At 35.8% G+C, this 16,000-nt stretch overlaps 1 protein-coding gene across 1 annotated transcript; it reads right to left on the bottom strand.

Moving 5' to 3' along the window:
* Positions 1-13,812: 13,812 nt before the first annotated feature.
* On the bottom strand, positions 13,813-15,705 carry LOC6638216 (probable cytochrome P450 12d1 proximal, mitochondrial). Its single transcript, XM_002061494.4, has 4 exons — positions 15,607-15,705; positions 15,192-15,520; positions 15,015-15,131; positions 13,813-14,959 (listed from the first exon to the last, which is right to left on the bottom strand). The coding sequence occupies exons 1-4, from the start codon at positions 15,694-15,696 to the stop codon at positions 13,939-13,941; spliced, it is 1,557 nt and encodes a 518-aa protein (XP_002061530.3). The 5' UTR covers positions 15,697-15,705; the 3' UTR covers positions 13,813-13,938.
* Positions 15,706-16,000: the final 295 nt, after the last annotated feature.

Genomic DNA, 16,000 nt, shown 5'->3' with positions numbered 1-16,000 from the left:
TTATTTAAAACATTATTATGGACATCTTAAGGCTTGCTAACAAATGTGTATTAAACTTTTTAAAGTTAAAAATTGCTAGTGTGAAAAATATTCCAAACAGTTTCTGGAATTTTAGCCAAACTTATTTTTTAGCATTCAATTTTTATTTTTAAGAGAAGATTTATTGCATCAAACCTTTGACAGTAGTCGGCTCAATGTGATGTTTTAGAAGGACAGAGGTTTAGTAACATGTCCTCATAGCAATTGCCATGAAAGTCTAATAAGAAGTGATTATCCTAAAAGCTCAATGCCAAAACTAGTTAAGAACTACAATGAGAAAAGAAAGAAAATTCAGGGCTGATTTTACCAAGGTCCCTTTTTCTCAAATTGTATAATATTTAAAGTATTGTTTTTTTTTATCAGTATAGTTTTGTTAATGGAACCGCTTGATCTATGGCAATGAATAATTACGAGAGACGGCTTAAAATCTTAATATGTAATAAGATGGCCAAAAGAAGACTTTGCAAAGGGAACCCAAACGAGGACTTTTTGAACTATTCATAAAACAATCTAAAGTTTTATAAATATTTTAATATTTCATGAAACTCAAATAATTAACTGAAACTGAATTTGATCCTAAATTGGAAGAATAAACTTTTAAACTAGCAATAAAAGAAACGACGAAACTATTCTACAAAATTTATTTAATAGCTTAAACAAATAAAAAGAATGTGTGTTTGAATAAAAACATGATTTTCAATTTTATTTTCAGATAATAATATATATATCTTGGGTCTTTGCTGCTGTTTTCCCAATTGCGACAAAAAGTTTCTCCTTAATTGAAGGCTGATTATGTGAAAGAATCATTACTTGCTGCTTCAAAAATACAGAGATTTATCCAGCAATCAATATGGTATATGATATATATGAAAATATAACTGGTCATTTTAAGTGCTCGCGTCCCACAGTCAGAGACCATTAAGGAAATCATAAAGTGCATAAAATCACAAAGCAAATTGCTTACAGAAAAGATATCAGAAAATGAACAACAAACCAGCAACAAGAAGGAGAAAGAGTAAGAGAGATGGATGAAAAGATAAAGCAAGTGAGAGAGTGAGATAGAGAATATGCGACTCGCAAGTGGAATTGTCAAGCAGACAATAGATAGATGACGGACAGACAGAGAGAAGACACTTTTCAGCTTAAGGGGCCAAAAGCCTAAAACCAAAAACGTAAAGCAACTACAACAACATTAACAACATGATCTCCCCCCTCTCCCACCATCAGGCCCCAAAGTCGTCGTCCCCTTTGCCTAAAACCCCTGGCTAAATGTTAAAGCGAAAATATTTTGATGTATTCATGGAAACATTTTATGCATGTTAAGTAACAGACAAATCGACGGAAACTTATGCTCAAGCCAAAGAAGTGGGTATACGACGCTGCTAAAGCAGAAAGGGGGGAGAAGCCATTCGACTTATTAATAATTTACGTGGTAATATTTCCCCTGCTCTGTCCACCCTCCCCTCAGCCGCTAAAAACAAAAGCAAAACGGAATAGATAAAGAGACGTGCCAGAAGAAGCGAAAAAAAAACCGAAGAGAATAAGAAGGTGGAAAAGAAGTGGAGTCAGAGGCATATGAATTGGTAACTAATCGTGGCATATATAAGGGACGAGTAACGTGTGTGTGTGTGTGTGTGTGTGTGTGTATGTGTGAGGGGTCAGAGGGAGGTGTGTCATGATTATTATGCACATCACACTAATCATTATCTCTATGGCCCGATGTCGGAACCTAGACAGAGAAAGCAACACTTGCTGCTTTCTTGTCCAATCGCACTAACAAACACACACACACGTTCTCTCCGTGTTTTTGTCTGTGTGTGTTTGTGTGTGTATTCCCATAAAAATCTCTTGTTTGTTGATATTCATTGCATGTCCTTTTTGGCTCCTTCCAACCATTCACCCCACTCACACAGACCGCCCCCTGAAGTGGGCTCCAGCATCATTTCGAACCGGGAAAACTTTTCCTTATGGCTTAGGCTGACTTTAAGCTGACCAAATCTGAGCACATTCATTAACTCTCATAAAGTAAATAGTCGTCGTCGTCGTAGCTCTATTTGAGAAAGGAGCAAAAGTTTTCTCCCCCCTTTACCTCCAAAAATTTGTGTGCTTCTTTCCTTTTTATATTTTCTGTCGCAAATATTTAAATGCAGCTAAAAAAAAACATAAAACAAATACAAAAAACTTACACGAAACGAATTGACAAAAGACAAACAACTGTGAGGAAAGAGTTGAGAAAATTAAGCATTTTGTTCATTAGATTAGACTTCAACAATGAAAATCATGGGGAAATTATATAAAACTTAATCAAATGTTGTTATTTTTCTTCCATTTTAAAGTTGTTATTTTTGGAATATTTAGCACTAAAGTATCAGATTTGCAGTATTCAAGAATTTCCAATATGTTTGCAAATTTGTGAAATCAATGAAATGAAATTTTACAAAATAACAAGCCAAGAACGACTTTGATTCCATTTAAAATTTACTTTATAATCAATAGTGGACTTATTGGCTAATTGAATGAAGTCAATAAACAATTTGTAGGGTAAAATCGTACTAAATATAGAAAAATCTTCAAACAATTAACCTTTTTATAACTTAAAATATGCAATTTTCTGTTTTAGCCCTTTGATTCAATTTAATAAGTACTTTTAAGTACCTATAGCGAAACAATTAAAAATACCAAAGATATTATGGGTTCCCTCATCAGATTCGTTATATCGAGGTTTCATTGTATCACGACTTTGTGACTTTATTTAGATACTATATAGAAATCCAATATTTAAGTTATTATATAGTAACAGGTAATTTCTGATTATTAAATCAACTATTTAAAAACCGCTTTGCCATTTTCTTTTTAAAAATTGTAAAGAAATATAAATTTCTTTATTTTTTATGCGAATTTGATTGCAATGGAAAAGTTTGTAAATACAGAGAATGCTTTAAATTCTGATTTATTCACTATTATTATATAGTACAAAAGAAAAAATAATAGTTTTTCAATCTGAGAATTTGGGAAAGTGATACGTATCGAATTGCTTTGTTATTTTAATTTGCCATTTCAATTTCTTTCATTCGCTTTGATTTAATCCTAAAGCTATTTATTTTAATGCGCATTCATTTTGAATTAATAAAACAAAAAAAAGAAAAGATAAAACATAAAAATAGATTAACTAACCATTTAATTCGCAACATATCAAACAATTTGCCAATGGCAGCGGCTTAGAGCCATTTGTAAGCTTTTGAAGCCAGCAAAAACATAAATCCATTGAAATGTGTAAAAGTGTAAATCGACTTTTGTGTTACCCAGTGAGTTAATTAACAATCTATCAATGATCGATTAACTAACTTATCTTAGTAGAAGCATCTTTTGGCGGGAGATTTCCGAAATGTTTTTTTACAGAATTGTAAATTTTTTAAATTGAAATTATATAAAATGTATATAAAATTTTAATGCATTCTCTTGGCTTAAAATATATAACCCTTGAATTTTTGTCTTTACAGGGCATCAGAATGGTTTGTATATAGAGTCTACTGTATTCTAGATTAATTAACTATTTCATTATTAATGCCGAATGCAATTTAATTAAAAGTAAATATTTTATTGCTGTTGTTTTTTTTTCTTGTTTTTCGGTTGTAAATAAAAACCTATTAAAAATATGTCATCATGCATTCCATAATTTTTCAATAAACAAAAAGAGATAACAAGACAGACAGAGAGGGATAAGGAGGGTGCGAGAGACAGAGAGAGGTTTAACTAGAGTTATTTTCTTTTGGTATTTGCAATTTGCACTTTACCCAAAAATGGCCTAAAGATATATGCCTCATTCATTGAATTTTTGATTAAAGTATCAAAAACAAATATCACAAAGCTGTCAGACACATACACATACAGACACACACACACACACACACCCTCATCGCTCTTCTGTCCTTGTTGGCATTCTGGTAAATTTGCATATTTGTCTCGGTTGCTCCCTCAACTTTATTTTTTGTATTTTCGCATCTTTTTTTTTGTGTGTTTGTTGCCTGTCATTTTAATAAAAATATTTGTTTAATTCCGGAACAACGTGTGTTGCTGTTGGTGTTGGTTGCTGCTGCTGCTGCTGCTGCTGTTGCTGATGGGTGTGAGGCCGCAGCTTGCTTATAAAATTAATTTTAAATTAAACAATTTTAATTATTATTCAATAATCAACAAACGCAATGCATCCACAAAGTGAGTGAGATAGATTGAAAGTGTGAGATCAGCAGCAGCCTGTTGTCATCCCAGACTTTTCCACAAGCCAAATATTTGTTTAAGCCCAAGCGCAACGCATCTGTGTAAATCAACTCTACATACATACACACACACACACACGTCCCCTCTCCCTCATTAATATATCTCTCCGAGCATTTCCCCCCTACCCCATTTTAAGTCCTTCAATCTGGTCAGCAATTATTTAATTGCTGCCTTTTATTCTTCTTGGGCCTGTTGCTTTCGCTGCTGCTAATTCAATTAAACAATCAAACAAAAAAAAAAGAAATTAAATTTTTGCCAAAAATTTTGCTCGTCTGCTAATTGAATTATGAAAATTTTTGTTCGTTGAATTAATATTTTGTTTCTTTCTTTTGCTTTGTAATTGAAAACGCAAATTTTTTAAATTTAATGCTTTTTATACCCTGTACTTATTCGGGATGGCAGGGCATTTGGAGGTTTTAAGTACTGACTGTTTACCTTAAAATGAACTAAATCATTTAACTGAGTATATCTAATTTTTGTAAAAACTCAACCTTAACCTAAAAGTATGCAACAAAAAATGTCGTTTCTAGTTTTCGAAGCTTCCAACCTCCTTTGGGAAGGAATATATAATGATTGATATTTAGGTAATTAAACAACGAATGAAATGTCTTAAGACTGAATATTTTTAAAAGATTGTGATTGAGATCGAACTGTAAAAGAAATTAAGTGTGTTGGAAATTTATAAAAGATTCGTCTGCAACTTCTTTTCATATTCTTTGTCTTAGTTTTCAAGTCGGAGCTTTAAAAATATGTATGTTTTTAATGCAAATTAGTGATATTTTTGGAATTAAGCCTCAAAAATCATTGATAGATTAGCTTCAAGAAGAACTAAGAGCCACTTAGTTTTTAAATAGTTTGTTAATTTTATCCAAAAATATACAACTTGTTTCAAATACAAGCTGATTTTGAAATATACCAGAACTTGATGTCTTAAGAGGCTTGGGTAGTCCTTGGAATCTTGATCCTGATCTTGATCCTAACAAAATGATCCTAACAACATGATTTTCTTATTTTTCAATGCTTTCTAATCCTAACAAAATGATCCTTCTAATCGACAAAGTCAAATTTCCTTATAATTTGCTATTTAAATTTTTATATTATAAATTAAATCTAGATACCCTTTTATCTTCTATTTAAAGTATGTACTTCAAAGTCGGCATGACGTTTTAACGTGCAAAGTTTTCTTTTAAAAATTCTTCTGATTCAATTGCAAAGAAGGGCAAATGAATACCAAAATGGGGGGCGGAAGAAGCACTATTCACTATTCTCAACGCCTTCTCTTGCAAAATCATATGCAAATCATATTTAATTGAATTTTTTTTTTCTGTTTCTTTGCTGCGTTTTATTCGTCACTTCATTACAATGGCCACGCCCCATTTCAAACCGCAGCAATATACATATATATTTGCATATAAATTAAAATCTTTTGACGGTTTTTGGTTAATGGCCATTATTGCATTTACCACGCCCATGCCGCCCACCAGCAAAAGCCACACATCGATGGTGTTGCCTGATAGTCATTGCAATTGTTGTCATCGTCGTAGTTGTTCTTGCTGTTGTTGTTGTCCCTCATTAAATTTGCCACAGAAAATAATTGCTAAATGTAACTAATACATGACTCAAAAACTATGAAACAATTGCTAAAAATATTTTCATTAAATTTTCTAGTAAATTATTGTCCAACAATTTTATGAAAATATTTCTACATTTTATGTGAAAATATTTTGTAAATATTTCTAGGTTACACATTGATTGCACGGCATAAATAATTGAGAAGAAGAAGAGTTTGACGTTTTTTTTGGGGTAATTATAAAAATTTATTTATTTTGTGTGATTTTATATATTATATTTGATATATGTTATAACTTTTCACCATTTAAATACTTATGTACTAATTAAACTAGATTTGAAGGAATCCGAATTTTGTTTTAATAGTTACTATTCAAAAGCTTAACTGCTTAAACTTAATATAGTCAAGAATCTCGGAACTTTACCTAAATTGTTAATGTTATCAAGATATATAACTGCCTATAATAAAAGAAATAAAGTTAAAAGTTAATTACTTAGTGTAACAGTATATCCAAAACCTATTGAAATCAAATTTTTTAAGGATACTTCTTCAATACCTAAACAGGATAGGGATGTTTATTTAATAGTCATTGATTCTAGTTGCCAATTGCTTTGCATTTTGAATCCAATTATATACATTTAGATGTTAACTTGGTACTACAGATAATGGAATTGCTCGATATGCATACTTGAAAAAGAAACATTAATTTTGGCATTGGTTCTATTGCATTTCTTTTTCGAGCAATGCCTAACAATTAGTAAGCTGTCCATATCTGCTGTTGTTTTCTGTTGCTGCCAGTTAACTACTTGTCTGTCAATAGGTGTAGTTGGGAGAATCAAAACAGAGTTGCTTACTTGCAAAGGAAAAGAGAGCTACTCACACACAGTTGAGTGATTTGCCTGTAAAACCTATCATCCAGCAGCAACTACATATTCATGTATTTGTGTGTGTGTGCCACAACTGTCTACACTTACAAAACATTGACTATATATGTATGTGCCTAGGTAGACCGTTTACACTTGCTGGCATCCATTCAGCTTTAGTCGCTTGAATTTGATTTGATTTTGCCATTTACCTGGAGCTTTTACTCCAACTCTTTCCAACTCTCTCTCTCTGTCTCTATCTCTCTCCGGTTAGATATGATAGCTGTTAGCCGGATGCCAGGATGCTTAGTTTGTTGGTCGATGTTTTGGTCGATGCTCGTTCGCAGTTTACAGTTTGTGGCGCCTTTTGTAGTTTTTTGGCGCCTTCGGGGGCATTTTGATGGGTGAAAATTGATGAAAGATTTTCACTTAAATTATAAATCTCAAAGGGTCAAAGACCTACAATACAATAAAAATTCATTCTGTTTGTGTGTGTTTAACCAACTTTACAGACAACATCCGTGTGGCACACACACACACACAATTGTCAGTGGCCAGTTACAGTTTGTTTTTGCCGGTACTGCTACCAGGCGCAGTCAGCCATGTGACAGGCAGAGTCGGTCATTATTTCGCACTTTTGTTGCCCGGTTGCGGAAATTTCACAGCAGCAGCAGCAGCAGCAGTCGTAGACGATGAGAACGACACGTGCTGCACCCAGACGATGTAGACAACAAGAGCAACAACAACAACAGCAGCAGCAAGAGCAGTAACGAAAAAAGGAAGTCAGTCCGTCAGGATGGGTGGTTGGCATTTGGGGAGGCATTTGAATGGCCCACCACACACACACAATGAAGGGGCCACAACAAAGGTTCGAGTAGGTTGCGGGAGTAAGAATAAGTATATGCACATACATATATGTACGTCGAGATATAGAGAGCAAGTTGGAGACGAGACAAAATGGAATTTTAATGATATGAGCACAGAAATGTCTATGAAGCAGGTAAAAGTGCATACTCATCCCCCCGCAGTCCATACCCACCCACCCCCCCATTACGTTACGTACGTACGTACAACCGGCACTTGAACTACGCTTTTTCCTTTAGCATTTTTTCCTCTTTTTTTTGGCGCTCAGTTTGTTGTTGTCCTTTTTTTCGTTTGGCAGCATTTTTCGGCGCAGGCGTTGCGAGAGCCTTCGTTCCTTACGTTTCAAAAAGCCGGTAACAAAATGTTATATAGAGAACAAGAAAGAAACTTGTACTTACTTAGTTAATGGCAATCCTTAGTTTTGAGCATTATATGCTCATCCTTTGGTGAAAAGTGTCCACAGGGAATTTTTAAAGTTTTTTGGAAACCAATTTAAGATTTAACATTATCACAAAACAATGCAAGAGGAGGCCATGTGCCACTCTCAACTCTCGGTCGGCTGGTCGCTCTCTTTCTCTCTTGCACACACACGTTTAATAGGCACACACACACACACACGCGTGTTTGCTCTCTATCTCTCTTTCTCTCTCTCGCTTGTTCTAAGTGTTTTGGCCAAGTGCATTACCTAGCGCAATGACCCGACGACAACCGATAGACTCGAACGTTGACTCGTTTCTGTTACGGCAATGCGTTAAACCTGATGACGACAGCAGCAGAAGCAGAAGCAGCAGCCAGGACGATTTTAACGAAGCATCAAGTTTCCGAACATTGCACTTCGTATTTGTTGCGTTCCACTCGTCGTTGGCTCTCTATCTCTCTCTGTCTCTCTCGCTCCCATTCGGTATCGTTGTCGTTGTTCTCGTTGAGACGGAAATTTCATTTCACCGCAAAATGTTCGAAATGAGCAACAACGCAAATTGCGAGTTCCTTCCTTAATTGCGCGCACACACACAGAGACTTCGAGTGGCTCTTCAAACATAACAGTCCGGTTCTCTCTCTCTTTCTTTCTCACACTCTCTGTAAGTTTCTCTTATACAAAATTATGGCACACGCATTTCTGTGACGTCATGGCATTTCTTTTTAACGTTGTTGTTGATATCGGCAAGCCGGCAATGTAAACAAAACATCAAATATATGAATGGGTGAGTGAGTTCAACCAGCATTGGGCAAGTACTTGGTGTCCCTGTATACGTGTGTGTGTGTGTGTGTGTGTGTGTGTGCGAGTGTGTTGGTGTGTCAGTTGGTGCAAATTTTTGGCTATGCGTGTGTGTGCGCCTTTGCTGCGCTTGATGAATGAATGAAATTTCAGTGCTTCCAACCCCCCTTGAACTCTCCACCACCATCTCTGGCCCCTGCTGCATTCCTTGTAAGAGAGATGACAGAGATTGCAAAAGCTGTAAAAGTCATCTGTTAAGACATTTCAAAGTGAAATAAGGGAAGCGCCATTTGATCCATTTTGAAGTCAATCTGAGTGAAGCCTCAAACATTTATCACACACTATATAGACTTGATTTCTAGAGCGTTATCTATTTGATCCAAATACATTCTAATATATGTTCTTAAAAAATGTTCTTTTAAAATGTTGAGTTAATCAAACGGTGATTCCATTGAAAATGGAAGCAGTATGATTTCCAATAATACTATGTAGATAATAATTTAATGAAGATAGTTTTATCTTCTTAATGTTAAATATTTATGTAGGTCCATACCTAGATTATATTTATATGAAATTCTTTTGATGAATTCAATGTCTCAAAACACAATCTTATCAGTTTTATTTAAGAAAATTTTTAGTTTCATACAAATGTTTATTTTGTTATATACCTACATATTTATTAGTAGGTAAAGTTAAAATTATAAAAAATCTTTCTTCTTTTTATAAACGACCATCAGAAGAATGAAGTAGAAAGGAATTAGTGTTAATAGTAGTTAGCTATTAGTGGCACACATGGCGGATGCGTAATAATTTCTTGAACATATTTTGTCCACAAACTTTTTTAAGCTATCATTTAACTCTGTAATTTACAATTCGATTTTCCTTTTCAATTAATGTTTAGGTATTCATTTTTATATACATTTTTAAGTTAGTCGAAACTCTATAGTGTTTTTGTAATAAATAATATCTATTATATATTTACAATTTTTAAGGAAGCTTTATGAAATAATTGTCTGATTTTAATCAAATTTGGTGAAGCCATTAAATGAAAATCTTAAACGATTTTACTTCGTACATATTAGCAAAAGCATCTCAATTATATTTGGAGATGATAAACTTATTTAAAAAAGTATTTTTCAAATATTTCCCAAAATCTCAAAGAAAAAATGTTACTACACTAACAATTTAGCAATTAAGTCAAAACGTGGAAATTTCCAGAACAGGTTTTTGTTTGAAAAAAAATGCTCATACCTGTGGCAACAATTTTGTGAAATCTTAAACGATTTGATCAGGAATACCTAGGAAAAAAGAATAGAAAGGTAAACGGAAACCCCAAAATACTTACTCACTCTGCAAATGATTGTATTTCAAAAATTCCTAATTTTCCAAAGAAATTTTGTGTTATGTTTTTTCTGAATTAGCAAGGACACTTTAGCAGATTCTCCTACATCTCCTTCGACTCCTCCTGTTTACTGCTTCTCTGGCATGACTTCTAATGCTTGCTAGCCGAAAATATCTGCAAATGCTGCCAACCACCTACACCACCACCAACAACAACAACAATAACAACAATAACAAGAACAAAGCAGAGGCGAAACACACGCAAAGCGCCGACAATTTCGCCTGCGGCTTGGCGGAGTTATGCTAACTGGCACTCTCTCAAAGCAAAAAGCAGAAACGCTACAAAAAAACGCAAAAAAAAAACAAAAAAAAAACAAGGACGAGAGAGTTAGATGAAGGGAATGGGGCAAAATGCGCGATGCGGCAAAGCTCTAAGCGGTTCTGTGGCAGTGGCAGGAGACGAGCCTGTGTAGTCCCGGTGTGTCCCAGTGTCCTGGTGTCCCGGTGTCCTGGTGCTTGTAACAATAATTTAAGCGATTTTGCGCTTTTTGAGCGAGTGGGTTAATGGCATGCCAGTCGGCAGGATAGAGACAGAGAGAATCGCCTTTGCCGCGGCAAAAATGCTTTTTGCATACTAAGAGAGGGAAAGAGATAGAGAGCCTGGGAGGCCAACCATCTCCTATATCTTCATCTCATGCTCAGTGCCCCCTTTTTGGCGGCGGGGCAAACGCACATAGCTTATGAATTCCTGTATACGCACCGGACCATGCACAGTACAAAGTAAAAATGCAGAACATGTGATTGGGTTGCAAAAAGGAGTAAAAGTTAGCAGTAGGAGTAGAATGGAACAGTTACCAGGAGCAGGAGCAAAAGTACAAGAGAAGGACAAAGCAAACATAGCACTAGATGGCTGGCATCTACCACTTCTACTCCTACTGCTCCTGCTGGTCTGTTCTCTCCTTTTTTTTGGCATGCACAAAGTTCAGTCTTTTGCCCATATTAAAATTCAATTTTAAAACATAAACGCACAACATGGCGTATGCGTAATGCGGCATGCAATCATTTGTGCCTCTTCGCTTGGAAATTCCTAACTAATCTCTGAATAGAATGGCCCAAAGAGACGATCAGAGAGATGATGATGATGGTCAGGGGTGGGATGGATGGCATGGCGATGCCTTTTTGGGCATAGGGCAACCCTTTTTCTGACGTTTCATATTTCTAGCCTTGCGTTGTCGCCTGCTTCTTGCCTTTGTGAAAAATTTCATACTCATCAAGTTGACAAAGAAAAAGTTTTTCATTATTACATTTCGCTGTCATTTGGGTGAGCAGCAGGAAAAGTTCTCTCTCTGCTGTCTTTGCTGCTGCTGCTGCTGCTTCTATAGCTTCTGCTGCTGGTGTGTAACTCGAGTGCAGCGCGTAAATGAGCCACTTTTCGCCCAGAGGCGTAACCATAACAAGGGGTTAGTCAATTTTGTAAATTTCTCTTATCGAAAATGTATCAGACATTGAAATTTGATGAGATTGAAGCTTAAATTGTGAGACAAATGATTTTGAAAACAGAAAAGAAATAACAAAAAAAAGAAAATGATTGCTTCTGTTTTTGGTTCATAACCTTTTTAAACTAAATTTTTAAAGACAGACATAGAAGATCTTCTCCAGGAGTAACTTTAATATGTCCCATTCCCATCCAAATATTTATAAACTCATTATCTGTAATGTACATAAGTTGATTCTAAATAAAAAGGTAATTACTTATATATGAAAAGATTACTTCTTAGTTAAGAATTTAGTAAAAAAAATGGAATACTGTTTGACTTCTAAATGTGGAAGATAAGATATATTAAAATAATAATTAAGTCAACTACTCAATTTAGAAGATAAGATGTTGAAATAAATCGATAGCAATGCAAACAAAATCAAAAAAATAAAAATAGCTTAGCCACCCTCAACGAAATCATAAAACGTTTCCACTTCCATGTGCATTCCCTCATTCTATTATCTGCTCTAATCTCCATGTCCTCCAACTCCACCTTACATCTCTCACTCACTCTCTCTCTCTCTCTCTCTCTCTCTCTCTCTTTGGGCAGTCAGTTCTCATCAGATTTCCAAACGGGTTGGGGGTTTGAGTTTTGGCCCAGTGCGTAGTTGACGTAATTTTCTTGGCCCGACGACAAGTAAGTCGCATCCTTGCACATTAATCCATTGGTAGGTCCTTCCTTCATCCTGCTGGTGCTAGTGGTGGTGCTGCTGCTGCACGCAAATGAGGGTATCGTCAAATCACTCACTGTCAGGCCCGGCCCCAGTGTCCTCAGGAATGCGTTGAGCATGTCCTTTAATTTTTTTTCTTTTTTCACTCCTTTTTCTTCCTTCCAGCAGTAGCCCAAGCAATTTCTATAACTTGACGTTTGCCATTGTCCCGCCGCACTCTTCAACCCCAACCCCCTCTCAAATCTCTCTCACTCACCCCCCTTGACCATTTTGTACTTGTGTTGCCTGCCGCCCCTCACTGCCTCTCGCTTACCGCTTGCTGCCTGTCAGCGCAGCTTAAGATAAGCGCAAAAACTTTCCTTTCCAGCAAAGGCAAAAAATAAAAATAAAAAATAAAAAAACCAAAAAAAAAACATAAAATATATATATATATAGTAGGACGAGTAAAAAAGGGTTGTCTCTGACATTTAGCTTTCGCATATTTGCACACAGCCTCCTCAGTGGGAGCCAGCCAGTCAGTCCTTGGCAATATATTTTATAGACTAAGTCACTCTCTGGCAAGACATAGACGAAGACATGACAAATTCTCAAATTCTCCAAAATAGAAATTCTTCGGCAAAGATTCTTTTTTTTTTTTTTGGTGGCAGAAGGGGAGACAAAACATTGAAGTTAATTTTTTTTTTCGTTTGTCTTGGACTTTTCCTGTTGAAAATACTAAGAATTCAAATTAAATGGAAAATACATTTTTACAACCACCATTGTTCCCCCTTTTAGAAGCATCACCCTTGCCCCTTTATTTTGTCTTTTGGCTGTCACCCCTTTAAGCAGTCACCAGTCATCATGTGACATGACAATGTCAATTTGCTTGGCCTGTCAATGGATTGTCCTCATCATTATATCAATGAAATAGTTTTAACGAGAACAGTTCGAGAGAATTTGGATAAGTTTGCTTCACTGCAGCAAAGATTTTTGTAGCCAATTGATTGAAATTTTTGTATAATTATTGTGGCCTACGCCAAATTTCACAATATTTGTAATCAAAGGAGATAAGTTTATACTGTCAGAGAGTGCCAACTATGTTGAACCCCATGGATATTTACATTGGCGCTTCGTAATTTTTTGGCCTGTTCAAAATTTTCAATTTTACGCCAATTTTATGCCAATTTTACAAAATTAGCCGCTAATTAAATTTGCATTCACCAATTGGGCAAAACGCATTCACATTGGCCAGAAAACCAAACACAACACCTGCACCTGCCCCAACCACCTGCACCTGAACTGGCCCCCTGCAGATGACCACTAAACATTTAGGGCTTGTTTAAATGTTGTTCGACTTTTGGTTTTATGGGTGCCCAATTAAAAAGCAATTTTTGGCCATAGAGAGACGCAGCATGTTAAGACCCAGTGGGTTAAATAAAATTGTTAGTCAAAAGAGATAAGTATTATCACAATTATGATTTATATACATATACAAAACAAACAACTAAAAAAAATTGATAGAAATATACATACATATATACAAGTATTTACATCAGAGTATGAAATGTTTGACAGAAATTGATTTAGTCCTTCACGTCGGTGAATTTGAAACGGAAAGGTATAGCCGGCTCCATGACAAAGAATGATTTATATGGCTTGGACGCATCGTAATTGAATTCCACATGGAAATTGCGTATCAATTTGGCCAAAGAAGTTTCCATTTCGAGATCAACGACTCGCTTGCCTATACACATGCGAGGACCAAAACCAAAGGGCAGAAAAGTAAATGGATTCACTTGAATTTTCTTATTGGTCTGTGGATCGCGTAGCCATCTTTCTGGCAGGAATTCATCTGCTCTATGATAATAGGTCTCATCCTTCATCAAGGCATTTGCAGCTAGAAGAACTGTTGTATCTTTGGGTATCTGATAGCCTGATAGATTAACATCATTGGGACATGATCTCATGGTGCCAAAACCATTTGGATAATATCTTAGAGCCTCTTTAATGACAGCCCTTAAATAGGGCATATCCTTCATTGTCTCCTCATTCAATAGCGAGTCCTTGGTGGGCATTACCTTAAAGAGTTCCTCACGTAATTTCACCTGTTTCTCTGGATGCTTGGCCAGACATAGCAACAATGCTGAAAGTAATGTGGCACTGGCATCAACACCAGCAAACAATATATCCATGCCCATAATCAATGCCACTTTCGGATCGATTTCCATTAATCTTTCCATCATACTTTGGCTATTGATAGGGTCTCCTCTTTGGCGTCGCTCCTCCAATTCAACGCGTGTCTCTTCCAACATCTTTTGGGCTATGTCCAAGGATTCGGTCAGAGCACGCATCATTTTCCTATAAGTGGGTGTCGATACATATTTCCACATGGAAGGTTGTATATCCAATTCGAAAGTCAAACGGAATATCTCTCTGGATGTACGGAACAGGGTCAACGCATCAGGATTATCACGACGTTTGCGTACTATACCCATTTGTCGATCAAATGCTACCAGAGCCAAAGATTCGAATATCAAGCGGCTTAGTTCTTCATAGAAATTCTCAGGAACTTCCAGAGTTGCAGGATCTCGTATCTCCTTAATGCTAAGAAGAAGTATGTATTAAATAAGTTGAAAATTAAAATTGTTTAGATATTTACCGTTCAATAAACTCATTATTGATATTCGACAAAGGTTCGTAATACATTCTAAGACCTCTGGGTTGCATAAAAACCGGATTGGCTGCCGAACGTAGTTTACCCCATTCACTTGATTGCCTATTAAAGTTAAATTTATAAGTTATTAACTGGGTAGTTAGTCGCTTTTCCACTTCTTACGTGGCTATTAATCCTTTACTATCACCATAGACATCAGGTCGAACATGTGTGCGAAAATAAATCAATGAATCCAAACCCTCACGATGTGGCCAAATGCCTTCGCTACGAAAGATAGTCTCAATATCCTTGGTATTAAATGTGACCACCCAATCCTTGCGGCCAAACATTCCGGGCAGTATAAATACATCACCATAGCGTTCCCTCATTTTCATAGCGAATTCGATTATCGATGCATTGTGAAATTCACCGCCGGGCATAAAGCTGCGCATAAATTGAAATTTCGAGGGTCGGGGAATTTCACTAAAGGGTCGCACTTCATCTTCAATAAGCTGGAGGTAGCAAAATCGACAGATTTATATATATTACTCCTACCTATATATTGATTAAATCCATTTAACTTATCTCGACGACTTACATTCAATTTGACCTGTGTAGAACTTAAGCGAATTGTTTGTGTAGCAGAAATTCTAGCTGATAATGGCCCAAAGTATCTGAGGCTGATCATTTTGGTCGATTTGTTTGTTCTATAATGGAAACATTTCACAATTCTCAAGCATTTTTATACCCGTTTCTTATCAATATTCGCTTAACGAATAACAAAATCACAACAAACTGAGTTAAAGCTTTTTGCAATTTTTACCTATGTGGATGACTTGACTATATGATCAAGCAGGTTCTTCATGGGCTTTACTTATCAAGTGAAAAGCTCACAGTGATATGACAATATGTTTCTGTATACCCTTTATAAATTGTTTGTTGAAAAAGTGACTACTATCCCATAAAGTAGTCAAATATTTCATCAGCGTTTT

The sequence above is a fragment of the Drosophila willistoni genome (assembly GCF_018902025.1).
Source record: "Drosophila willistoni isolate 14030-0811.24 chromosome 2L unlocalized genomic scaffold, UCI_dwil_1.1 Seg139, whole genome shotgun sequence".
Classification (NCBI taxonomy): domain Eukaryota; kingdom Metazoa; phylum Arthropoda; class Insecta; order Diptera; family Drosophilidae; genus Drosophila; species Drosophila willistoni.
The sequence above is the reverse complement of the archived record's forward strand: the minus strand, read 5'-3'. Positions and strand labels throughout refer to the sequence as shown.